Consider the following 27,430-nt stretch of genomic DNA (forward strand, 5'->3'; position numbering starts at 1 on the left):
ATGAGGGGAGCTGGTTTTTAAACTGGCTCCCCCTGCAGACCAGCTCCCGCCTGGCACCCCATGCTGCTGCCTCTGATACAGAGGCAGCACCGCGGAGTGGCAGGGGGCTCCTTGGCAGTGAGGCCAGAGCGCACTGGCTGCTGGTCCCACCCACGGGAACTATAGCTGCATAATTACTAAGACTTCATGAGGTTAATTAACTATTCAATTAACTGATATTTAACATCCCCAATCCCAGCTAGAAGCTTTCCACAAAACAATGGTGCAAGAAAGCTCTATGAAATCATTGTAATTATGGCTACTTACGCTACTGAAGAAGTTGGTCAAACCCTACAATGAATGGCTCATCCATCAAATAGTATAACTTGAAATTCTAGAACACTGTGGTCATGTGTGAATCTACAGTAGGGATGTTAAAATGTGTTTAACTAATTAACCATGGAACAGCTGAAAAATTCAGTGATTACACAGTTACATGCAGGGAAGGGAGTTGGCTGCCCAGGAATCAGTGCACATGGGGAGCTAGCTTAAAAGCTGAATCCCCATGAGTACCAGCTCCCACCTTGTCCCCCACCCCTCTGCTGCTGCCTCTGTGCCAGAGGCAGCAGTGCGAGGGAGCAGGCAAAGTTCCCCAGGAGCTGGTTAACCTGGGGAGCTGGCTTTTAAGCCTGTTCCCCACACATACCTGCTCCTGCCTGCCCCCTTGTACTTCCCGTGCTGCTGCCTCTGATACCGAGGCAGTAGCGCAGGGGGCAGGTGGCTCCCCGTGCGCAGCTTCATGTGGGAAGCCAGCTTTTAAGCCAGCTCCCCACACGTACTTGAATCATGTGTGTAACTGTGAAGGTTAACCAATAAGTCCAGGCTCATCAGTTAACAGTGTGCATGTTTGCATATTCACATCCCTAATCTACAGTCCCGCTCTTGTTAATGAAGATGTTTGGTTAAAATGGTGCATCTTCAGGCTGATGCACAAGAAACAGGAACCAGCAGTGTCTTTATGTATTCTAGTTTGAAAAGTCTTCCTTCAATTAAAAAAGCGAACACCACAGGGACAGCACACAGTTTTAAAATAACCAATATATTAATGTATTGATTTGTCATTGGTAACCTCTAGGACATGAACTAATTTGAATATTATTTACTTAAAAACTTTTATGGGAAATTGGCTCTCTCAGAGGTTCGATAATGAGACACAGAATACCATTTCTTGTTGGTACAAATCCAAGCTGAAGGGGTAGCAATAGCTGATTGGTGTACTAAATTCAGTTCCCAGTGGGTGTCCATGCTACAAACATCCTGAATTGGCTGCATGCAGTGAATAGAACAAATCTGGGTATACGAACCCCATGCCAGATGCACTCACTTCATCCACCAGTTACAGCTCAATCTGTGACTGGCCCCACAGGGGACCAAAAGTGGACAAAGATTGAAGTCACCAATTGCCATTCTCCATTGTCTCACTGGAAAAATGGAGTTTCAGTCCCAACTTTTGACTTGCTGACCCATGTAAGTTACTAAAAGCTACAGAGCCCTGTGAATAAGGAAGGAATTTTTCACTGTCTAATCAGGAATAAAGGCAGGTAATTGGCACATAGGGACATCTATGAAGAAGTAGATCTAACAGATAACAGATGAGGGATCACCATATCTTACTTCATATGGGCCTTTGAACAACATGAGTACAGCTGTTCAAATCATTTTGTGAGCTATTAATGATATCACAGGTGGTATTAAAGCAGTATCTTTATCTTGGTAATGCAATTATCTCCTAGTGTATACATCATGGTAAATTATATAAGAATTATGCACAATGTTTATATATCAGAAAGTATAACCCACAATATAATTATGTTTCAACTCCTGAGTAACTGCAGTACTCTTATAGTTACTATATTATATAGTGTAGTTACAATTTGAAGATTCTAAGTGAAACTTGGGCAAAGATCTTTTGCTAGTTTAAGACCAAAACTTCCAGGTTTCACATGGCTTCAAATGAAAACTTAAACTGTTACCCAAGTTCTGAGGGGAAGGAAATCCACCCAAAATCCAACTACTTTAGCTTGTAAACTGTATGGTTAGTAATCATCTTTTTGTTCTGTGTTTGCACAGCATGTAGAACAGTACCCGGCAAATTAATCAAAACGATAGTAAATAATAAAATTGCGAAGCATGTAGAAGAATATAATTTGTTGGACAAAAGTCAACATGGTTTCTGTAAAGGGAAATCATGTCTTACTAATCTATTACAGTTCTTTGAAGGGATTAACAAACATGCAGACAAGGGGGATCCAGTAGATATAGTATACTTAGATTTTCAGAAAGCCTTTGACAAGGTCCCTCACCAAAGGCTCTTGTGTAAATTACATGGCCATGGGATAAGAGGGAAGGTCCTTTCCTGTATTGAGAACTGGTTAAAAGACAGGAAACAAAGGGTAGGAATAAATGGTACATTTTCAGAATGGAGAGGGGTAACTAGTGGTATCCCCCAAGGGTCAGTCCTGGGACCAATCCTTTTCAACTTATTCATAAATGATCTGGAGAAAGGGGTAAGCAGTGAGGTTGTAAAGTTTGCAGATGATACAAAACTGTTCAAGATAGTCAAGACAGAAGCAGACTGTGAGGGACTCCAAAAAGATTTCACCAAACTGAGTGACTGGGCAACAAAATGGCAAATGAAATGTAATGTGGATAAGTGTAAAATAATGCACATTGGGAAAAATAACCCCAACTATACGTACAGTATGATGGGGGCTAATTTGGCTACGACAAATCAGGAAAGAGATCTTGGAATTATCGTGGACAGTTCTCTGAAAACTTCCACACGCTGTGCAGCGGCGGTCAAAAAGGCAAATAGGATGCTAGGAATTATTAAGAAAGGGACAGAAAATAAGACCCAGAATATCTTACTGCCCCTGTATAAAACTATGGTACACCCACATCTTGAATACTATGTACAGATGTGGTCTCCTCACCTCAAAAAAGATATTTTGGCCTTGGAAAGAGTTCAGAAAAAGGCAACTAAAATGATTAGGGGTTTGGAATGGGTCCCATATGAGGAGAGGTTAAAGCGAGTAGGACTTTTCAGTTTAGAAAAGAGGCGACTGAGGGGGGATATGATTTAAAACTAATAAAAGAAAGTTCTTCTTCACATAGCGTGTAGTCAACCTGTGGAACTCCTTGCCAGAGGAGGCTGTGAAGGCTAGGACTATAACGGAGTTTAAAGAGAAGCTAGATAATTTCATGGAGGTTAGGTCCATTAAAGGCTATTAGCCAGGGGATAGAATTGGCGTCCCTGACCTCTGTTTGTCAGAGGCTAGAGAGGGATGGCAGGAGACAAATTGCTTGATCATTGTCTTTGGTCCACCCTCTCTGGGGCACCTGGTGCTGGCCAATGTCGGCAGACAGGATACTGGGCTAGATGGACCTTTGGTCTGACCCAGTACGGCCGTTCTAATGTTCTAATGGGCCTTGGTCAATAACTAGGTCTTCTTGGTGTAACCACACTACAAATAAAAGTCTGAGAGAAAGAGACAGACAGAAAGAATAATGCCAGCTAACAAGTGAGCTCAGGTCTGTCCAAAACATAGTTGGGTATTTCTTAAGGGGTTTATAAGCAACTAAGTACACCTAGTCTGGGTTAAAAAAAATATCCTAAGAAAGTCCATCTCATTTACGTTGCATTAAAAGAGTTTCATAAAACTTTGGTAGTTATTTTGGCAAATCCAGTTACATAAAATTAATCAGATCAGAATATACAGGGTACCCTAAAAGAATGTACCATAACTAATGATGCAATGAACACATACAGCCTAAAGAAAATGACTAAGAATCAGAATGAGTGAACAACATTAGAAGAGAGATAAGAAGCATGTACAAACTATATTTAACTACCAATGAACCTTTGATTGGTGGGAGGGAAGGAGGGAGGGTTGTCCGAATATTCAGAAATTACAAGGATGTTTTAGTACAAGCAGCACAAAACCTCCATCTTCCTAACGATGGTACTGGCCCACTCCTAGATGGAAATGGTAGAATTATCAATAATAATGTAGAAGAGGCAGAAGCGTTCAATAAATTGTTCTATTCTGTATTGGGGAAAACACACTCTGTAGTGTAGTCAAATCATATTTTACCTCTTATTTAACAGTGATGCAATCACTTCCAGAATACTGTGTCCGTCCAGTTCTGGTGTCCATATTTAAGAACGATGTTGAATACTTGGAGAAGGTTGAAAAAGGAGCCACAAGAACAATTAAAGGAGTTCAAGTTGTTTAACTTAAAGTGAAGGTTAAAGGCTGCGTTGATCATGGCCTGAGGAAGAAATATCTTCAGACTGTCAGAGAATGATATAATACCAAAGGGCTGAAAGCTGAATTTAGAAAAATTCAGACTGGAAATATTGTTTTTTTACAGTGAAGGTTATCAACCACTAAAACAATTTACCACAGCTCATGGTGGATTCTCCATCACATGCAATTTTTAATTCAAGATTGGATTTTTTTTAAACTATCTAGTTCAAAAGAAATTATTTTATGTGAGTTCTTTGACAAGTCAGACAAAATAATCATATTCTGGCCTTGGAATCTATCAGTTTAATGTTTCCACCTCTCCTTTCCCCTGATGTGGGGAGGGCTAGTCCAGTGGGCTACCTCCCACAGAATCCTGAGACTGAGCTTGTCCTGCTTACTCTCACTGTCATCACATGGCTGGCATCATAACAGGCCAGCTAACTGACTCTCAATTGCTCTGCAGGTATTTGGAAGGAGTGATTGTTTCTGTGTGCCGATAGCTTGTAGCCATTTTAGCTATACTCCAGTGAGAGAGCATCTGCCCTGGGCTGGCCATTTAAGGCTTGAAACCCAGGGCTGAGAAAGCAAAGTCCCACACCTAAGGCAGATACAACCGATCCCAGCTGGGGCTATATAAATAGGGGCTCCTGGAGAGAGGAAGAGAGGCACAGACTCACTCTGCTCCAGCAGTGGAGCAGGAGGGACCTGGCTGACAAGGAAGTGAGAGGCTTCTTGACTTACATCATGGCTGGGGAAAGACAGGCAAGCTCCCAGGCTGCAGGGCCTGAAGCAAGACTTGAGTGTACTAAGGCTGCAGGGAAGCAGCAAGGGCAGGCAAAGGCAGCAGGTCCACACCACTGTGCCAATGATGAATGGTCATTTCAGAATGCAGTTTGCCCCCATGGAAAGGGGCTAGATGAAGACTGGCAGTGAGTCAATGAGGCAGGGTAGGCATAGGGGGTTGAGGGTTCCTAAAGGGCAAGGATCCCATAGTGTGGAGGCACTGTGATAGGGCAGTACCCAGAGGTGGAGAAAAAAAATAGGTAACCGTGGGTGAGATACTGCTGAAAGGGGGAGCTCCTGGGCCAAAGGAGCTAATTCCTGAGTGACCAACAGGAGCTGCCCACGATGGTGAAGCACACCCAGTAACATTCAGTTACAGGCAACAAACCTGCAAAGGAGGGAAGACTTACAATCAGATCAAGAACAACAAGGAGTCCCGTGGCAGCTTAAAGAGTAATAGATTTATTTGGACATAAGCTCTCATAGGCAAAAACCCACTTCATCAGATGCACTGGAGTGGAAATTACAGAGGCAGGCAAAAATACACTAGAACATGAGAAGAAGGGAGTTACTTTATCAAGTGGAGGATCAGGATGCATGTGACTCATTCTCAACGGTTGATGAGGAGATGTGAATACCATGAGAGGGAAAATTGCTTTTGTAGTGAGCCATACATTCTCAGTTCCTATCCAAACCTAGATTAATAGTGTCACATTTGCAAATGAATCACAGCCCTGCAGTTTCTCCTTGCAATCTGTTTTCAAAGTGTTTTTTGTTGAGGGACGGACACTTTTAAATCTGTTACTGAAGGTATGTCTACAATACATTACATCCCTGTGTCACCAGAGGGATGTAAATTAGACATACTGAAATTACTAATGAAGGGGGGATTTAAATATCCCACACTTCATTAGACTAAAAATGGCCACTGCTTTTTGCAGCCACGGCAATTTGCCAGCAAAAAGTGGCAGCCTAGATGGGGATCAGTCATCAAGGAAAGCCTTTTCGTACCAATCCCTTATGCCTCGTGCAACAAGGTTTACTGGATCGGTTGGAAAAGGCTTTCCTTGCCAACCAATCCCCGTCTAAACTGCCGCTTTTTGCCGGCAAACTGCCGCGTTGGCAAAAAGCGGCAGCCATTTTTATTCTAATGAAGCATACGATATTTAAATCCCTACTTCATTAGCAATTTTGGTATGTCTAATTTACATCCCTCTGGTGACAGAGGGATGTAGTCTAGACATCCCCTGAGTGTGCAGGGAGAGTGAAGTGTTGTCCTAACTAGGTTTTGTGTGCTACCATCCTTGATGTTTGATGTGAGTCCATTTATTTATTTATTTATTTTTGCATAGAGACTGTCTGATTTGGCCAATATACATGGCAGAAGGGCATTGCTAGCACATGATAGCATATACCAGATTAGTAGATGAGCATGTGAATGACCCATTATGGTGTGGCTGATATGGTTAGGTTGTATTACTTCAGCTCTCATTCATTTAGAAAAGTGGCAGCTACATCAACCACAATGTTAGGAAAGGGAGACAATGAGGTGTCTGTTGGATGTTGGCATTTGGGCTACGGTAGGTCTGGCATTTGGCCTCCCCAAATGGGATAATACATCAAATTACAATTCTGCTCTTTAATGGGTTGTTCTCTGTTCTGTTGCAACATTTAATAGATAGATCTCACTCTCCAGCAGGCTGTTCCCATTCTCCACAATAATTATTATTCATCAGGTAATTGATTTATACATACATAATTAGGGTAAAGCAGGCTGTCTATCTGGATGAAGGGAATGGGTTGAGAGGCCAGCTTCTTTCCAGGGTCCTTATACCGGCACAGAGAGGAACAGGGGACACTGCTTTCATACCCATCCTCAGGTAGAACCAGGGGCCATTGGTGCCCAGTTGAATTCTGCAGCCTGTCAGCAAGTTCAGGAAGTGGCTCCTCACTGGTTTGTTAATTTAATAAAGTTGCAGACTCTGCCCACACACTACTTTACATAAGGTCTCATGTTTCCATGTCTGCTTTAAAAGAAGGCAGTGCAGGAAAGTGGTGTTGCTGAATTTGTAAGTTGTCCTCCTCCTCCACCTCCTCAGTCAGTACCAATGCAATGGACCAGACTGGTGATAGAGAAAGTATGGTTGTGCTCTTGATAAGAAATAAAACTGAGAACCTAAACCTTTCATGCTCATTTAACTATCACATCATGCTAGTCCTGATGTGTAAGAGGAATTACATACTGCCAACCTACATTTTATGGGCAGATTTGATTAGCAGTTTTAGTTGGACAAACTATTCAACTTGGCCTGACCTGAACTACAGTACAGCACTTCTGTGTGCTGTTAAAGAGCAACCTACCACTTTTCAACCCATAGAGGTTGCATTTCAATGGTGGGTAAATGATTCATGTATATACATAGTTTGTGAAGTACTTTAGGACTCCTCTAGATGAAAGGTGTTAAGTACAGTAAGTGTAAGACATTATTACTCTTTGACACAAAAGATATAAACATGAACAAATAAGAAAAAAAATATTGCTTCTTGAGAATTTGAAATGCTTTGCTGCTGGCTTCTGACACACACCATTTATGTCATTTTCAGAAAGACCTTATGTGAATAATGACTCAAGGATTGATAGAGGAAGGGAGTCAAAAGTGAACAAAAGTTTGACGCTGCAGCTCGCGTACAAAAATGTCTGACGTGATCAGAGACAGAACACCTCATCCGGTCGACAGGAGCCAAGCCCCATCCACAACCAGCCTGGCCCTGGCACGGCCCTGTCCTCCCTTCCCTTCCCCAGTGGCCTTGGGGAGATCTGGGGCTGGCATGGCCTTACCCCGGCCCTCCCTAGAGGCCGGGGGGTGACCCAAGGTTGACACAGCCTTGGCCCAGCCCTCCCCAGCAGCCAGGGGTAGAGCCGGTGCTGCCTCATCTCGGCCCTCGGAAACCAGGGACGGGGCAAGGCGGGGCTGGTGTGGCCTCAGCCCAGCCCTCCCTGGAAGGCTGGGGTGGGGGTGGGGGGGAGATCCAGGGCTGGCACAGCCTTGGTCCAGCCCACCTGGTGGCCAAAAGGGAGGGGAGAGCCAGGACTGGTGTGGCCTCGGTGACCTGGGGCAGGGAAGGAGAGTCGTAGCTGGCGTGGCCTCAGCCCAGCCTAACCCCCCAGAAGCCAGGGCAGGCAGGAGAGCCTCTGGAGGGCCCGGTGGCTGCAGGGGTGGAGAGTCATGGCTACGCCTACTCCTGGGCGGGGAAGGAGGGGGGAGGATGTCGAACGTAGTGCACAGACCCCTAGGTTTTTCTGAGCAATAACTGACAGATATCCCAGTTTTGTTATATTATTGATGTAAGGCACTAATTCTGTTTAAAATATATTATCGGTGGCAATTTACCATTTCTGTTTAAAGAAGTATTTCTAATACAGCTAGGAGAAACATGACATTTGTCAGCATCTTACCGCTACATCTCCACTGCAGTTTTGGGATTGGCAAGTGCCAGTTATTCTGTTGGGAATCAGCACATCCTCCCAGCAAGATGGACCCTTTAAAATAAAATCAAAACAACTTCTTTAAAATCTAGTTGTTAAGAAAGCATATCAAAAGTAATGTAATTAGAGCTTAAGCATTCACTGAAAATGAAGTTCCGTCTGGTTCTGTGCCTACTGTTACTCAAAGTCTTAATACTATATTTCCAAAGCTTAAAAGTTAGCTAAGGTCAGGGATACTTTATTTTTTTTATGATTAAAAAGCTACAGACGAATATTTATCTGAGCCTCCAGCTGATCAACTGAAAATGTAAAAAGTGACAACAATGTTAGGCAAAGGGGTAAATATTGGAATAGAAGGTTGTGAAAAGATTAATTGGTTTCCTGGTATTTGTCTGCTTAACTTTTTAAGCAGCTTCTGTTTTACTGAGATGACAGTTAATGCAGAAGGGACTTGGACCTATCTATCGAACAAACTTTGATAACGTTTATTTTAAATCAACAAGAGAATTTCTTCAGACTTTCTTTCATCTTCATCATGACCACTTCTAAATATAATACATATTAGTAATGAAAAAGTTTACAACAAGGGAGTAAGTTCATATCAGTGGTGGTTAAATCATCATATCTCATCTAATTATTCTGCTAAAGAAAAAAAGCCATTTCAAAAGCAAACAAACATAGAAAATCCTGACTGCTCATTACTACAACATATTTAATGGAAACAACTATATTTATGGTTGCGATAAAAAATAGAGAAGAAAAAAGAACTTCTAACTTAAAAACTGCAATCATTAACATTCCAGAATTGCAACATGCTATATTTGTCAAACAAATGTTTATCATAGGAAAAGAATTAATTTGTACACGCACATGCACACACACCCATAGTCTTATACAGATAGGCTACATCTAGACTGGCATGATTTTCCGCAAATGCTTTTAACGGAAAAGTTTTTCCGTTAAAAGCATTTGCAGAAAAGAGCGTCTAGATTGGCACAGATGCTTTTGCACAAAAGCACTTTTTGCGGAAAAGCATCCGTGCCAATCTAGACGTGGTTTTGCGCAAGAAAGCCCCGATCGCCATTTTCGCCATCGGGGCTTTTTTGCGCAAGACAGTCCTGAGCTGTCTACACTGGCCCTCTTGCGCAAATACATTTGCACAAGAGGGCTTTTTCCCTGAATGGGGGCATCACAGTATTTGTGGAATGAGGAGTAACGGTAGTTCGAACTAGGAAGCCTAGTTCGAATTACCTAGTTCGTGCCGCGTGTAGCCGCGCGGCACAGGGTTCGAACGAGCGGGGATTTAAATATGGCGTAGCCCCGCTTATGCAAATGAAGCCCGGGAAATTCAAATCCCAGGCTTCATTTGCAAGTGCAGTATGCCTACATTACCCTCCTAGTTCGAACTAGGAGGGTAGTGTAGACATACCCTCAGAGAGTAGTTATTAATGGTTCACAATCCTTCTGGAAAGGTATAACAAGTGGGGTTCCGCAGGGTCTGTTTTGGGACCGGCTCTGTTCAATATCTTCATCAACGATTTAGATATTGGTATAGAAAGTACGCTTATTAAGTTTGCAGATGATACCAAGCTGGGAGGGGTTGCGACTGCTCTGGAGGATAGGGTCATAATTCAAAATGATCTGGACAAATCGAAGAAATGGTCTGAGGTAAACAGGATGAAGTTTAATCAAGACCAATGTAAAGTGCTCCACTTAGGAAGGAATGGGAAGCGACTGTCTAGGAAGGAGTACGCAGAAAGGGATCTAGGGGTTATAGTGGACCACAAACAGTGTGATGCTGTTGCAAAAAAAGCAAACATGATTCTGGGATGCATTAACAGGTGTGTTGTGAGCAAGACACGAGAAGTCATTCTTCCACTCTACTTTGCTCTGGTTAGGCCTCAGTTGAAGTATTGTGTCCAGTTCTGGGCACCGCATTTCAAGAAAGATGTGGAGAAATTGGAGGGTCCAGAGAAGAGCAACAAGAATGATTAAAGGTCTAGAGAACATGACCTATGAAGGAAGGCTGAAAGAACTGGGTTTGTTTAGTTTAGAAAAGAGAAAACTGAGGGGGGACATGATAGCCGTTTTCAGGTATCTAAAAGGGTGTCATAAGGAGGAGGGAGAAAACTAGTTCATTTTGGCCTCTGAGGATAGAACAAGAAGTAACAGGCGTAAACTGCAGCAAGGGAGGTTCAGGTTGGACATTAGGAAAAAGTTCTTAACTGTTAGGGTAGTTAAACACTGGAATAAATTGCCCAGGGAGGTTGTAGAATCCCCATCTCTGGAGATATTTAAGAGTAGGTTAGATAAATGTCTATTAGAGACGGTCTAGACAGTATTTGGTCCTGCCATGGGGGCAGGGGACTGGACTCAATGACCTCTCGAGGTCCCTTCCAGTCCTAGTATTCTGTGATTTGGAATGAGAGTCATTTACCAGCACACACTTATGCAGCCATTACAAGGCTGGAGGTGTTCCAAGGATCAAAAGTCAGAACCCAGAGCTAACTCTAAATGAAACAAGAAAAACAGCAAATGAAGCTTACTCTAAAGCTCAACTAGCTAACTATTCATGGACTACACTAATTATATATAGAAAAGGCAAAGTCCCTTGGAGGAAAAACATTTGCTAAGCAAGCCAACATGCTCTGTCTATCAATTACAGGGAGCAAGGAGGACCAAGCTGGGCAGCTCCAAACTTCATACCACCACACAGCAGCATGAGGCAGGAGAAAGTGCATGCACCACACTAAAGTATACAAATAAGAGGAAAATCTCTGACTGAACTGGAACACTGGGCATGCGGGCACCTGAAATGTAAAGTAGGGTTGCCAGATGGTTTCAACAAAAATACTGGACACACTTGACATTACAACACAATCTAGATTACATCTTATTTAGAAAATACCGGACATTTATATTTCCTCATTTATATTTTTTCAATTTGTTTCCCAATTTGTTTCGGTTCAAAACCGGACATCTGGCAACCCTAATGTAAAGGCATGTGCAGCACCGCTCAAGGAACACCAGTTACAGAACAGGTTAATAACTGTTTTCTCTTGTTGTTCTATTTGCACCCATTAGTTTAAAACGCCTTTATAGTGACTCCTCAGTTATATTGCAGGGAATACACCAAAACATAGTTGGTGATTTAAAACAAACATTCTGCTTTTAACTAGTAACCAGAAATTAAAAATAAGGGAAAAGGGAGAATCTTACTAACTTTGCTAACAGTCAGACACAATCTAAAAGACACAAAGGATTTATAACTGTCTTTACTGTATATTGCCAGATTTTAGTTTACTTTAAATTGCATATGAAATATCCATTCAAAATCCTTCCTTCCATTACTCTGTGTGCTTGGGATTTTTACCCTCATTTATGGGAATTTAATTGATTTATATACTTTTGACATAATCGCTTTAGATGTTCCTTCTCCAGAAAGAATGATACACATTAATGTGGAATATTATATGTGAACATGATGCTTTTCAAAATACTTAAAAAGCCTTGATCCCGATCCTATTTAATATCAATGGTTAAATACCCACTGTCTTCACTAGTGTAAGACTGGTCCAAGACACCTAATTCTTCTCTCACCTACACCATTATAAATTGGTGTAATTCTCTCAAAGTTAGTGCAGTTATAAGAATCAGGCACAAGGTCTCTACACAAGTTTATAATTCCAATAACCGATCCTGGAAAAACATTACCAGCCTAGTGTTTATTATCAAGGCTTCTTGAACAGTAAACACTACAAGTCTCTTTTTTTTTTCCTGGTGTAACTTCACAGAAATCAATGGATACACGCCAGCAGAAAATTTGCCAAACAACTGGAAATAAGAGCTAGTAGCACAGATGTCCAAGTCAGACAAATATAAAATAAAGTAAAATAGTTCAGATGCAAGAAAGAGGTACGATATGCAGGATATGAAATATTAATCCAAGAAGGTTTGGAAAAAGAAGTGGCTATTAAGGAGTGATTTGAAGGAAAGGACAAGATTCAGAGGGCTAGCAATGACACAGTTTCAGCAAAAATAATGAGGAGTTTTGTGGCACCTTGAAGACTAACATATAAATGTGTTAGACTTTAAGGTGCTACAGGACACTCTGTTTTTGTTTTTTTAAAGGAAAGGACAGTTACGTTGATTATGCCAAAGTATTTTATAAATAACTAGAAGATTTACCCATCATTGCTCAGATCTTTAACTCGTTTTTTTCTTTTTGGACAATAAAATGAAATTGTACCTGCTTTATTTAAATAATTGCCCTGGGGTGAGGCTGGGGAGGAGGATTTCAGTATGCAGGCTGAAGAAGCTTAGAGTCAGGTGAGAAGCACCTCACCATGGTCTCTGAAGCTCCGGTGGACACATCCAGAGGAGCAGTGCATATCCCCCGGCTGGGGCAGGTCCAGTTTCATCTGACCCCTGTGCTCCCCAGCCAGACAGTGAGGAATGAAGCAAACTGTTCAATTTCCTCTTGGTGCCTGACAAAGAGGAACAGACTGCAATGTTGCTGTATGAAGGGAGAGAGCTTCATCAGCACCTCTCCCCTCTTCCCCCCTCAAGGGTGCCAGGTGGGTGGGAGGCTCAGGGTTGGAGCAGTCCTGGAGAATACCTTCAGCGAGCCCCTTTCACCTATCTGATGGTTTGGTGTCTTTTCTGTATGGTTTTATAAGAAGCAGTCCCATTTCAGGCACATCCCATTTACCTTGCACAACCAAACCCCTTATCTTGCTATAAGTTTTGATAAAAGGAAACTATCTACCAAATTTGGTGATCCTAGCTCTTAGAGTTTAGAGGAGCTCTCTCTCTCTCTCTCATATATATATCTATATATAGATAGATAAATATATAGTACAGGCAGTCCCTGGGTTACATACAAGATAGGGACTATAGGTTTGTTCTTAAGTTGAATTTGTATATAAGTCGGAACTGGCGTCCAGATTCAGCCACTGTTGAAACTGACCAACAGCGGCTGAATCGGACATGCCTGTGGCAGAGCCGCTAGGGTGCTGCTGGGTTGGTCCTGCAGCGCCGCTCCTCGGCGCTACTGGACCAACCCGGCAGCACCCCAGCTGCTCTGCCCCAGGTGTTCCCAAGTCAGCCGCTGCTGAAACTGACAAGCAGCTGACTACAGGAAGCCCAAGGCAGAGCTGCTCTGCCCCGGGGTTCCTGGAATCAGCCGCTGATCAGTTTCAACAGCGGCTGAATCTGGACGCCTGGGACAGAGCAGCTGGGGTGCTGCTGGGTTGGTCCAGGACCAACCCGGCAGCCCCCCCAGCTGCTCTACCCCAGGCGTCGGTGAGAAAAGCCTGGTCTGCTGGGGGAGGCGCACTAGCTGCGCCTCTCCCCCCCCCCCCCCAGCAGACCAGGGAGACGCGGAGCGGCTTTTCTCACCGCGGAGGATGCGGGCGATGGGACCGCGGCGGTCCCACCGCCCACGTCCTCTGCGGCGAGAAAAGCCACTCCGCGTCTCCCTGGTCTGCTGGGGGGGGGGGGGGGGCGCTAGCTCTGTGTCTGCCTGGTCTGCTGGGGGGAAGCGCCGGTTCGTAACAGATGGGGAGGCACCCCGCACTAGCGGGGCCACTCCCCCCCCGGTTCGTAACTAGGAGTCCGACTTAAGTCGGACTGATGTAACCCGGGGACTGCCTGTAGACTATTAATTATACCTTTCACTTTCATCTTCTGTAAGCCTAGAACTACCCAGAAACAAAACCCAACAATCATATATATTTTGCCACTTTTGATAGCTTGGGATCTGATGTAACTTGCACTTCAAGTCCGTAGTAATCTTTCAATTTACCCTAATACATATTAAATTGAGCATTTAAGGAAAAAGAGATATAAAGCATCTAGGGCCCATGGCAAAGACTCAGGAGCACAGGACTCTGCTCCTGTCTGTCACAGACATGCTGCATCACTTAGGGAAAGTCACTTTAATCCATAACTCAATTTGCCCATATACGAAATGAGGTTAATACTTATGCAAATGTGTGAAGAAGTTGCAGCTCTTTAGATGAAAGATGCTGTGGAATGTAAAATGTTGAAATAATTTCATGTATTAGAAAAGATATTGCTTAGCTGAAATCTTATATCCAACTTTCAATGTCAGTAAAGCAGCAAGAAGTTATAAAACCTTGAAAATGCAATATTATTAAAATTCTGACATTTGTTTAACTATACTGGTGCTAAATGTCATTGGTATAATTGTACCAAAATAAAAAACACAATTTCAAGGTAGAGAAGCACTTGGAAATGCAATTTTTGTTTTGTTCTTTCCTACGCTTTAGAAAAATCTTTCAAACTACAAGTCAGCCAATCAGTTGCACTGTTCAAATACATTACTCATTACGGTGTTTATAATTATTAGTTTACATTAATCAGAGTGTATTGTGAGAAGAAAAACCTCCTGATTGCAAGATTAAAGAGACTGCCCTTCATGTACTAGTCACAGTCCTAGAGGAAGCTGCAGATAAACATAAAAACACCACAAAATTTTTTTTTAAAGTGTAAAAGGGAAAAGAGCAAAATGAAATCTATGTATCAAGATTATTCAAATATGAATAAAAAGAAAAAAGTATACCTGAACTTACTTTCAATACTAATATATGTGTTTTTATTTTTTTCTGTTTTGGGGATTTGTTTTTGTTTTGAGGGAGAGACATATTGAATCATAGGTCCATGATAAAGATAGGAAAAAAGGGAGTATTGAAGTGCCCTTTATATTTAGGTGCCCTTAAACTGAATCTACTTCCAGCATAACTGAATATTTAATTTTATAAGATTTAGCTTTATGTTAAAGCTGCATCTGTATTTTGATCCCTTGCAATCATTGCTTAAAAATGAAAACTGGAAAGGTGTTCTAGAAATCTCCGATGACAAATTATTCAAAATGCAGTAGTTAGATTGAGTTGTTGACCTGTGAAATCAGAGAAAGGTCGGAAACGTAGGTCAACAATAGAATTCAGTGATTCATCAAATAGTATGAATCATTTAGACGGCTAAAAACTATCCCTATATCTAATGTTTTGCATTTTTCCTACTTTATATTCTTTTCCACTGAACAATATGCAGTAGAATATCATTAAAACACATCTTTCTGCCTACTACTATCTATGTGGGTGACACAAATCATTAAAATTTTGAACAAATGACCCAACTGAGGGACAAACATTAATGCAAAAAAGATTTTTAAAGTCACATAAGGAACAATGTCTGGTGCATAAGAGAGTTCAAACCAGAATACAAGTCACTCAGGGAGTGCTATATCTAATCCAAATTGAGTGACAACTGCTTTTGGAAAATATCCTCTATGGTCTTGTCAATTCTAGGCGAATTCGGTGTCTGAACTATCATTTGCTCCTTCCGGAATGCTTAATTCTTTGTACCCATAATCAAAAGATCTCTCAATATGCAAAAGATGCTGAAACCACTCTTTTGATTGGATTTCTTTTGTGTTCATGTTTTGTTAGCCTGTCTCCACAGTACAGTGTTAGCATGGATGTGTTCTCTGGCATCACAATACAATAATGGTCCTTCTACCATTATCATCTCTCAGTCACTTGCTGGGTGACTTGTATGTGCTGCACTTCATTGCACAAAGGTTTAAGTTTGCCCAGATAATAGTGTCTGGCAAACTGTGCTGAACACAAAGTAGCAGAAATTAATGCATAAAGTCTAAAAAATTAACAAAAGGTCCTTGCAAGGACTTACACCCTGGGCAGTGTGGCCACAGGATTTATATTACAGCTGTCAGCCCAAGTGATAGACTGCTGCACATTCTTAACATGCTGCTTTATTGACTTGCAAACATATTCCGTCTTTATATTTAAGGCATGGAAACTATTCAGAGATATATTCCAACAGCAAAATATTGTACAATTTAACACAGGCCGTGAGTGTTCTGGGAATAGTAACACTGCTTACCCAAAATGCTGCCACACAGTAAAGTGCATCTTTAGCCACTTAGCAGAAAACAATCCGCCATTTTTTTCTCCTAATCCTTATGACATATGTTTGAAAGGCTTTCCTAAAGCAAGCATTTGAGCCTTGCAATCACAGTTTGGGGGAAATGCAGGTGTTTCTCCACCTGTATGTATGCCTTTCGTAGATTCTCTATTTATGGTGCTGGTCCTTCAATACCATCTATTTGAAATACTATAAAGCAATTACCAGCCTTTCCTTTCCTCATATTTTGCAAACTGTGTTTACTCCCATTGCACAGATCCTTCACACAGCAATGTTTTTCAGAAGGCTTTCAGGAAGTAACCTCTGTTAGTTCGGTTGCCCTGATCACTGTTGGGTTTCCTCCTTGTCTACCTGTGTTAATCCTATTCTTGCAAGAATCTAGTGCCTCCAAACTTCTAATTCTTATACACGCAGAGAATTCCAGTAACATTTTTCATGTCCAAAAAACAACTGCCTTGCAACAAGACATTTGAATGTAAAAACGACCCAAAAATATTATTTTTATTCATTTTTTTTCAAATCTGTGTGGCGATGGCACCTCCTGCTGGTCTGTCCAAGAATTCGCTCATCCAGTTCAGGAGCACCCTCCTCCAGCCGGGCTCTTACCTGTTGTTACTTGCTTCTGCCAAATCTCTACCACAGCACTCTATCAGGATCCATATTCATTTCAGACTGTGGTGCCCCCTTTTCTGGGTATTGCCCTGCTGCAGCCCCCTTGTTCAAGGGCCTCCCTTCCTGACTTTCTTCTGGCTAGCCATCTTTTTATACAATCTTACCAGGCTATGATTGGATGCCTCAAGCCCTCTCTCCTTGTACTTTTAACCAGTGTGGGGCAACCACACTCTCACAGTCAGATTATATTGCTGTGGTATTATTATTATATATTTTACTTTAATGGACCTTGCAGCATCAAGGATGTCTCAGAATAGTTGTGAGGGACAGGCAGATGACACAGGCAAGAGTGGACTGGCTGTCAAAACTGAGATCCATGAAGCAGGGAGAATTTGTTTCTAGATGTGCACAGAGAAATGAGTAACCATTTAGACTGCAAGTATCAATTTTTTCCTATGCAATTAACACCTCTAGTACAATAGTTTAGATATGCATCAGAGTTATGAGGTTGAGAGCTTTCACCTGTGGTAAACAGCACCCTGACCCAGTCTCAACTTCCCTAACCAAGAATATTTCTCTCCTCTAATAATCCCCATCTACACCAGCCTTCTATAGCTGAACAGGGGCATGTTTGGATGCACCATCCTTGCACTGTGCTCAGAACAAACAGAGCCTTTCATCCTTTTTACTAAAACAGTAAAGACAAATTAAGACTTACAGATAGTGATTTATTTTTATGAATTCTTCAACAGATTTAATTTAGGAGAACCATCTGATTATCTTCATCTATTCAGGCTCTGTTTACTAAGAAGAATAATCTAGCTGCTGTGTGAGTGAAGTTTGCAGCTACCCAGATTAGAGTTGGACAAAGACCACATGACATGCTTCTAAGTGCTAAGAGATTGGAGAACTCATTTCAATTCAGAATGAGCAAATCTATTTGAACAACAACATTTATTATCATGTAGCGCTTCATATTTATTTCAGGTTGTTTTACATCTTGATAATTGTGCATACAATTGGACTATGTTTATTAAAGGAGATAAGGTGCTTATTAGATTTCTAGCGAATGGCCAGATATCATCATATAAACATTATTACTTTGCTACCAAATAAAACCACATGAATAACAGCTTCCAGTGTTGTGGAAAATATATTGCTTTAAATCCCCAAAGAGCAGCTTAGCAATGTTAGCCCCCTTGTTTAAAAGAAAAAAACAACAACAAAAAGACAGAAATGTAAAATTACCGATTCAATCAGGAGATTTTTACTAATCTTTGTTTAATTTGTTCCATTTACAATACTTGAAACGTTATCATAAAATAATTTTGTGTGTGCGTGTTAGAACTGCATGTAAAATTGCCAGAATGAATGACTGAAATTCTCTATGGTCAAGCAGAGGATGTGTTCCATGATTAGTAGAAATGAAAGCTTCCTGCACAGTGCCTCCAATTTGACCTGCAGAGGCCGCATATAACAGTGAAAAGGTGGTTAGCTTTTCAGATCTGTTGATTCTTTCAGCCCTCTATGCTGAGAATGCTAATTAGTGCCAATTTATGATGGGTTTGTATAATATGAATGGGAAGAGGACTATCTCATTAAAACAGCCATCACAAGGTACCAACTTTTAGTTATTAATAACTTCAGCAACAATTCTGCAGAGATTTAGAGATGTGGATATTTTTATGAAGGTCAGCATTACTATTGAAATAAAGCTATACATATGCTTAAATCTTTGCAGGATTGGGTTCTTTGGTTTGATTTGCACCTTCTATCACAAACATTCAGATTTTTACCAGTTTCTAAGTCAACAGTTAGATGTCTCCTAAAATGCAGCATCTGAGAGGTTACTGAACAATATGCAAACATGCACTTAGAAAAAATTACTGCACAGTAACACCTTAGGATGAAAGATCAGAGTACATTTCAAACACAAAATGTTGTTTTAATTTAATTAACTTGTGTCAGATTATTTCACTGAATATTATTTTAGTTCATTCAACTCACACGACATCACTTTTCAGGCTAAAAAAAAGCCAACTACTATTATGTTTGGCGTTAGGTTTTAGTGTTCAGAGTTCTCTTGTATTACACTATACAGACAGCTGTAGAACATGGGCAAAAATCACACAAATCTTCATTCACAAGACTAATCACTTCAGTATCAATAGGATAAGTCACTTGCGTAAGGACCACTCCTGTAAAAGTTTTCACGATAAAAACATATTCAATTAGCAATGTCCTATCTCACTCTAAATTTTCAGATGTGAGTTTTGGTTCCAGTGTAGGCTGGCATTTGAAGAACAACCATTTCTGTCCACATAACTATACAAATGACACCATCACAAGATGTAACCATATCTGCCACACTAACAGGGGCTCATCGAACTGCACATCCACTAATGCGGTATTTGCCATCATGTGCTAGCAATGCCCCGCTGCCATCTATACTGGTCAAACAGAGCAGTCTCTGAACCAAAGGATAAAGGGACAAGAATCAGACATCAGGGAAGATAAAACATACACAAACTATAGGAGAACAAAATAATTTCAAAACCTGATTACAAAGAGAGGAAGCTGATGTGGAACTCAAACAATTGGTTTAGGACTGAATAAGGATCTACAAAGGCAACGTTCCCTCTCTGGATATTCACTTCTCCACATCAAATGCTGAAAATTACTCACTTCCACTCCGACTTGATTAGCTTCATTAACACAAGCAACTTGTTCCTTTTATATACCCCTGCTTCCGTTACTTCTACTCCAATTTATCTGTGAACCCTCCCATTTGTCGACAAGCTACGTAAACCTTATTTTTTAAGGAATGGCTTGTCGACAAGCGGGAGGAGGGTTCACCAACAAAACCGCGTCTTAATTACTTTCACTTTCGAAAGTGCCACTTTCGAAAGTGAGCTCGAAAGAAGATAGGCAAATTCCTCTAAGGGTACATCTACATTATGGGACAAGGTTGAATTACGATACGCAACTTCAGCTACATTAATTGCATAGCTGAAGTCAAAGTACCTTAACTCGGCTTTTGGCGCGGTCTACACTACAGAAAGTCAAAGGGAGAACACTCTTTCTTCAACTTCCCTTACTCCTTGTGGAAGCAGGACTACCAACATCGACCGGAATGCCTCTCTCACTTCAAATTAGCTGTCTTCACTAGACCCATTAATTCAAACCCTGGAAGATTGACAGTAGCAATCTTTGATCTTCCTCTGTAGCATAGATGTACCCTATGGTTCTACAGGACTCCCCATTGTTTTTGCAGATACATAATAGCACGCCTACCCCTCTGAGACATTTTGAGAAAAGACTGTCTGGATCTCACACATAATATATTGATTCTAACGAATCAGTCATGGCTAACATTGCCAAGCTATGAACACTAAAAAAGCTTGTAGAAAAAAAAGCAGACCCACCTCTGCTACTATGCAAGATGCAGTCCAATGATCTAAAAAAAGCAGGAGGGGAATGCCAGTACACGTGTTTGGGAAACAGTATGTAACAGAAGCTAGTTTGCTTGAAATTAACATATTTTTGCAAGGAAATATTTCAAAAAGAAAAATAATACAAATTAATATAAGGAATAAACAATGTAGATGCACCATTACCTACCAGCTATAGACGGCATGGAATGTGGAGTCAAGCATTTTGAATAACCAACGATTTTCACAAAACAAGATCATTGGGGTATACTTGGTGCAACTCCTTATTTATTTGGACAGGGAAAGAAGTAAATTCTTCATAAGGGTCCTGCTGGATGGCCTGAGATCTCTGTGAGCCAAAGGTGCTTGCAAGTCGCTGAATCCAAAAGATCAGTGCGTTCAAAAAACAAACTCAACATCTGGTCAGCATGCTTTATTTTATAAGCATATAATAAGGCATGAGGTACTTTTACACTGGCACTTTTGAGGATAAAATGAATAACAATGTGCTGAAAGTTTGAGGGATGAATTAACTTTGGGCAAACACTCCCCTTCTTTTTATCCCAGATGGAAGCTATGGTTCTGAATATGGACTGAACGCATTTGACATGGTATTCAGAGGTATAGAGTTCTTCTGCAGGACAAACACCTGAACTTGCTTCACTCATGCTGATGATTAAAGATGCCATTCTCTTCCAACATTCTTGTCCACTGGTGTCACTATCTGAGATTTTACAGTGATGGAAAATGCCCTTTTTAGATCCCTTCATATAAAAACACAAATCAATATTAAATTCTGTTACTACAGATGGCAACTAAACACTAAAAATACTGAATATAGGAAGACGTCCTGTATTAAAACAGCCATAAAGGGATGACTGGCACAAGAATAATATGAAGAAATGCAAACAAAAAGAAAATCATTTTCATAAATTGGCTTGAATAAGCTAAGAGTGCCATACGATATTCCTTAAGCAATTGTACAGCAAAAGGCACTTATAAGTTATTATAATAAATTCTTATCAAATGTAAATGTGTCTTCATACTAGAGAGGAAGAAAGCAGAATACCTTCAATCAACACTATATGGGTTAAGGAAAGATCAAAATATTCATGGTCTGTTTAATGATCTATCACATGCCACTGGAAAGACTTTCAACAGTAAATAGTCTTATATAGATACCTATTACTCCCCACTCCATAGCCCAATTTTTCATACTTGCGCTCTGGCCACCATATCATTAGCTGATGTAAAGAATCATAATTCCACTGAAGTAAGTGGGGCTACCAGCTAAAGACCTGGCCCCGAAAGGCTGACTTCCTTTTACATTACAAGATGAAGTAAACTGCATTTCAGTCAATAGCCTGCAGAAGCTACCACACTTCCAAACACAACCAGAACACACACACACAACCATTCACATTACAAAGACATTTTTTCTTCTTTTCTTTTGGTCTCAATGCCTAGAGCTGCTAGAACCCCAACAATTGGTGCTTGCTATGCAGGGAAGGAAACTGAAAGTGTACCTTTTGGCACCTCTGATAAATACATTAAAAATACAGTGAATTAGGAAAAGAAATAGCAGTCCCATAACATACAACATTAAAAAAAAAAACCATGCAGTATACTTTACAAAATAGCTATGCAACTATTCTCCACATATCCTAAAATCACCCCTAATATATCTGTTTTTTCCTCAGCCTTTATAAAACATATGTCTCACAGAGAGCCCTAAAAGTCAACAGTTTTGAAAGAGGAGAGCACATTGTAAAGGACAGGGAATCTTACAGGCTAGTATGAAACATTTCTTAGACCTGGTCTACGCTAGGGCCTTAGTCTGAAATTAGCCCCCCTAAGGTTGAATTTGTAAGCAATGCGTCCACACTACCAAGCCCATTATTCCGGAATAATGGGCTGTAGAATTCTAATTCTGTAGTCCCGCTTTGCATGAGGAATAATACTGTTCCAGAACTTGTAAATGCAAAATAACAGTATGGAGGCTCCAGTGCCGCTAATTCAAACATTGCCCTCTGGGAAGTCACCCACAGCTCCACAGAGTTCTTCCTGGGGCTCTGAGTCCAAGATAAGGCACCCATATTAACAGAGCCTGCCTCAGACTACATTCGATTCTTCCCCATATGGTGAGGACACGGAACTTCAAATTTGTAAAATCGGGTGCCCAGAAGTTTAATTTAGTAAATTCTAACTAATCTTCTAGTATAGACATGGCCTTACTCTTTACTTCTAAAATTATTCTCTTATGTTTTTTTTTTTCCTTAAAGACCATCCTTCTCAAAAAGAAAATATGTAATATATCTTTGGGTACAGGGATTATTTTATTTTTTTAACAATAATGTTTGTGATTTTGTCACCACCAAAGTCCTCATCCTGTCTTTAGCTTAAACAAAACATGAACATTTTTCATTTTTAAAGTAAAGATAGATCTAATCAGTCCTACACTTCGAGAAATTCATAATCTCTATTTAGGTCTGAATCATGTTCTTAGGTTTTTGTCGGTTTTATAAAGTTATTCACATATGAGAAATCCCTGTAAAGAGCTACTAAGGTAAGTCAATATACAATCCAAAGCCATCAATTAGCATTTTTGCTAATAATACTAACTAGAGACCTTGTCATGTAAATTCATTTGTGCTGTACAGAACCATTCAAAAGATAATAAACCAAAGTTCTGGTAAGAAATTATATCCCCTCATGAATATCCCAAAAATCATCATTTAATTCAAGTGTGATGATTGCAAGTTACTTTATTTTAAATATTTTTGTTTATGAAATGTTTCATGCCCTTTGAAATAAGATGAAATTCAAGTCTTTCCTTTGCAAACAATACTGCAGAGCTCATCAACGGAGCGCTCTCTGATATTGTTGTGACAAAGCTAGATTAGTGGGATGCTGGATAGGTTCTCAGAACAAATTTCTTAACTATTCAAAGGAAAGACTTAAAATAGGATTGCCACTGGTGAAGTACCAACTTTTCAAAAGATGGTCAACCAGACTTTTCAACTGCTAATAAATGAAACTGTAAAATCAAGATCACACACACAATACCTGGCGAAAATAAAATGGTACATAATCTATTTCTGATTTTACACATGTTCACCAACACTGACTGACAATAGCTTATCAGTTTCAGCAGAAATGCCTTCATGTTCCAATGGAAGGCTCACAGGAGAATGAAAACTTTAACATACAATGTATATTAAAGCATGAGGATGCACCTTTAATGCTATTTTTTTCCTGGATGCCACTATTGTTTCATAGCAGTACACACACCACACACTATTTAGCTCATAAGTCTATGTGAACTAATTCATTTTGTATTATTACAGGATTTGCAGAAACAAGGAAGTGCATTAGACGGGTTAAATTAGCTTCAGAAACTATTCCCATGGTCATCCAAGGTTATGTGGCCAACTCATTTTCTTCTGACAGTACAATTTTCACCCAACAGCATAATTCCTATTAACCCACACAGACGTGAATAGAGCATTCTTTTGAGAATTTTAAACTAGCACTTAACTAGAGTTAACATACCATAGAAGTTAGCAAAAATTCTAGTGACAGGATCCCTTGATCAAGTAACTACTGAAATGCATGCAATATTTGAATGAGCAAAAGTTGCTTACATGTACTCTTATGTAAGCCCAGATGGAGCAGCAAAAGGATGCAAATGGACTTGAAAGCTGGAAAATTAGAAAAACGAGGAGTCAGAAATAAAGAGGAGTAAGCAGTACCCCATTTAAATTAAATCTGTTCAAGCATGAAAGGCAGTGAATGTAGGGTTTCTGTTCACTGCACAGGGTCATAGGCCTAAGGAAATCTGAGATCCATTTGGCACATCAGATCCTTTGAAGTATACACAATATGGGTACGTCTACATCGCATGCTTATTTGAGAATAAGCTATTTTGAAATTTATATTTCGAAATAGCTTATTTCGAAATAGCATGTCTACACAGCAAATGCCTGTCGAAGTAGCGCTGAGCTATTAAAAAAAAAAAAAAGAGCGTCCATAGTTATGGGACGATGAATCACATTTAAGGCCACCCAGAAGCACTTCAGGCAGGGCATCAGGACAGCAGTCACTTTCCATAGCTGCTGCATCGCTACCTGCAAGCTCACCACACTGGACAACTACCTATTTGTGGGGAACCAGTTTAGCGTGGGGAAATTGACCGTCAGGCCGTGTTCATGCAGGTATGACTCTTTTGTGCTATTGGCCCGGGGTGAGGGCAGTGAAATGATGGAATGGGGTTCCCTAGGGAAGGGGGTTGGTGGTGATGGTGGAAGCTCCCTTCCCAGGAGGTATTTCAGTCCTGCCTGCTTCTCCCTCCTCCCTCTCCCCTGCAGACACAATAAACCACACTTTTTGTTTTGAAACAATAAACTGGGATTTTTTTAAGCTGAGGTTCCATGCTGGGATCATGCTGGCCAGGTCAGGAGCCTGGAGAGGGGAGGATGGGATGGCTTGGCTTGGCTTTCCTCACACCGGGTCCAGCAATGGTGGCGTCCCACACAGACAGAGATCGCTGCCCGCTGGGGGAAGGGGTGATGTGTGTGTGTGGGGGGGAACGGGTGGTGTATCTCTCCCCCCACCCCATGTCCCCAGCCTCCTTCTAATGGTTGTTTGTGGTGGGAAGGTGTGCACGTCTTTCATCTCTGCTAGAGTCCTGGGAGCTGGCTGCCTGCTTGGCTGCAGCTGTGAAAGGCTCAGACGGAGCACAGGAGTCGCTCATGGCAGCAAGAGCAGCCCCTGTCCACTGGGGGTCCCAACTCTGCATTTAAAATGTAGTAGGAGCCAGGCAGGCAGGCAGCCCAGATCTGTCCCTGCGTGCACAGGGTTCAGGACCAAACCCCACTGCAGCTCTACAATTTAAAAGGCAGCAGGAGATGGGCAGGTTTGGTCCCAACATGAGCCAGGACTCAATCAACTACTTTTCCCTAGTGATTAATTGAGCAGTCGATAAAAATGCTATTGTCTAGTCAATTAGTAAAATAAACTCATTTTAACATCCTTATGCCACACTCCTCTCGCTGTATCCCTTTCTTTTCTCTTCAAGCATCTGAGGTGAGCTATATCTCACAAAAGCTTATGTCCTAATAAATTTGTTAGTCTTCAAAAGGGCCACCAGACTCCTTGTTGTTTTTGCTGAAACAGACTAACACTACTATCCCTCTGAAACCATTAATTCACTTGTTAGGGATACTTATTTCTTTACCAATATCTGAATTCTCAATGCAAACTCATAGGATTGTCCCTTCTAGAATTTCCAGAACCTCACAAAACATTCTAAGCCAAAATCAGTATTCCTCCCCTACTGCCTATTGAGGCAACAGTTCTAAATCTAACAAAAACTATTTCACAGTTTAAACAAATCGAAATAAAAAAAATCCTCACATTCTTTCATTCCTGATAGCTAAACAGGACTTAACATCCCTACCACTTTACCTAGTCAAGGGGCAAATGCTGTGCAATGATGCCATCCACACTACGATATCATCCAATCACAAGAGCAAAGATTTATACCTATGTATAATATTTAAGTATCTGAAATGTAAAAATATAAAGAGAGAAGTATGTATATATGTATTTTATAGAATCTAAGAACCACTAACATGCTTCATAGGTCCCATATCTTTTTTTTCCCTGGGGAGGAGGTGATGGCATATTGGCAGTATAGTTGGGCATAATGGCACAGACTGGCAGAATGGTCTTACGACTAGAGCCCTAAACTGGGACCAGAACACAGCGGTGTACTCCCAGCTCTGCTAAGAGCCTTTGAGTGATTTTGGGCAAGACATTTCGCCTCTCTTTGCCTCATTTTCCCCATCTGTACAATGGGTATAATGACACTTATCTCCTTTGTAGATTGTTTCAATATCTACTGTTCTTATTGTTACCAAAACATAGTTTTAGATAGTCAATTTTATTATTGTTGTTGCTACTCCAAGATATTTTGCACTGAATTCAATGGAACTTTTTGCAAAATGTTTTTTACTAGTCTTTCATAAAAGTTTCCCTGAAACAATATAGTTTGCCAAAAAAAAATTAAAAAGCAAATTAAAAAATTAGCTCCATACCCTAAACAAAATTTTGCATGTGTGCATACATATTTTAATTCTGTTCAGCAGGTTTAAACTTAATTGCGATTATACTTCCTATTACATTAGGGAAAACCTGACATGATTTTAAGCTCAGAAAAACAAATTGTTAAATCTTTTACAATCACAGTTTGTAATTAACTTCTCATCCCTAATGCAAGTATAGCATTAATCTATCAACTCATGCAATGTTACATTTGTCTAATTATACTTCATGATCACAGACGAAATATAGCATTATGGAAAGTATGCATAAGTTGGTGGGTCTCCACTCAACCACTATCTTAAAACACTTCCCTAAAAGCTAAATGGTCTCAAACTGAGTGGAAATAAATTATTATAGCTTCTGTCTAGTGCTTTATGTTTTTCACGATAGCAATCCCTGTTATCTCAAAGTGATATGCGGATGCCAACCACATTCAGGCTTGCCTCATTTATTATAAAAGCATTGACCTTTCAAACATTTTCCTGGTCTTCCTTTAAAAAATAAACAAACATGTGAGTGTCAGTGAAGAGGAAAATTAGCCTTTTGAAACAAAACAAAAAATACCCATATTAAAAAAAAAGCCACAACACTGAACAAGAAATGCATGCTTATACAAAGATGATTTTATTGTGCATACTCCAGAAAAGTCCTTGACATCACTAATGTTTGCCTTATGCACAAGTCCCAGAGCCAAAACTCCATCTGGAATAGATTTGAACTGCTATCCAGAGGCATTTCAGGATCTGAACCGA

The 27,430-nt window shown here is 40.6% G+C and overlaps 1 protein-coding gene and 1 long non-coding RNA gene across 5 annotated transcripts in view; one reads left to right on the top strand and one right to left on the bottom strand.

Annotated features, from left to right (window-relative positions):
* Positions 1-27,430, bottom strand: part of PRKN (parkin RBR E3 ubiquitin protein ligase) — a 1,204,231-nt gene that overhangs the window by 620,253 nt on the left and 556,548 nt on the right. For 2 of the 4 annotated variants that reach the window (XM_075924578.2, XM_075924581.2), the window contains 2 exons: positions 24,218-24,274; positions 8,530-8,613 (listed from right to left, as the gene is read on the bottom strand). In XM_075924578.2, coding sequence (XP_075780693.2) covers positions 8,530-8,613; positions 24,218-24,274 — 141 coding nt within the window. The remainder of the gene's footprint in view (positions 1-8,529; positions 8,614-24,217; positions 24,275-27,430) is intronic. The other 2 variants (XM_075924580.2, XM_075924579.2) reach the window with 1 other exon arrangement.
* The window catches only part of LOC142827941 (uncharacterized), a 90,630-nt gene that overhangs the window by 10,065 nt on the left and 53,135 nt on the right, over positions 1-27,430 (top strand). The window lies entirely within an intron of this gene.

Source organism: Pelodiscus sinensis, chromosome 3 (genome assembly GCF_052426305.1).
Source record: "Pelodiscus sinensis isolate ZL-2025 chromosome 3, ASM5242630v1, whole genome shotgun sequence".
NCBI lineage: Eukaryota > Metazoa > Chordata > Testudines > Trionychidae > Pelodiscus > Pelodiscus sinensis.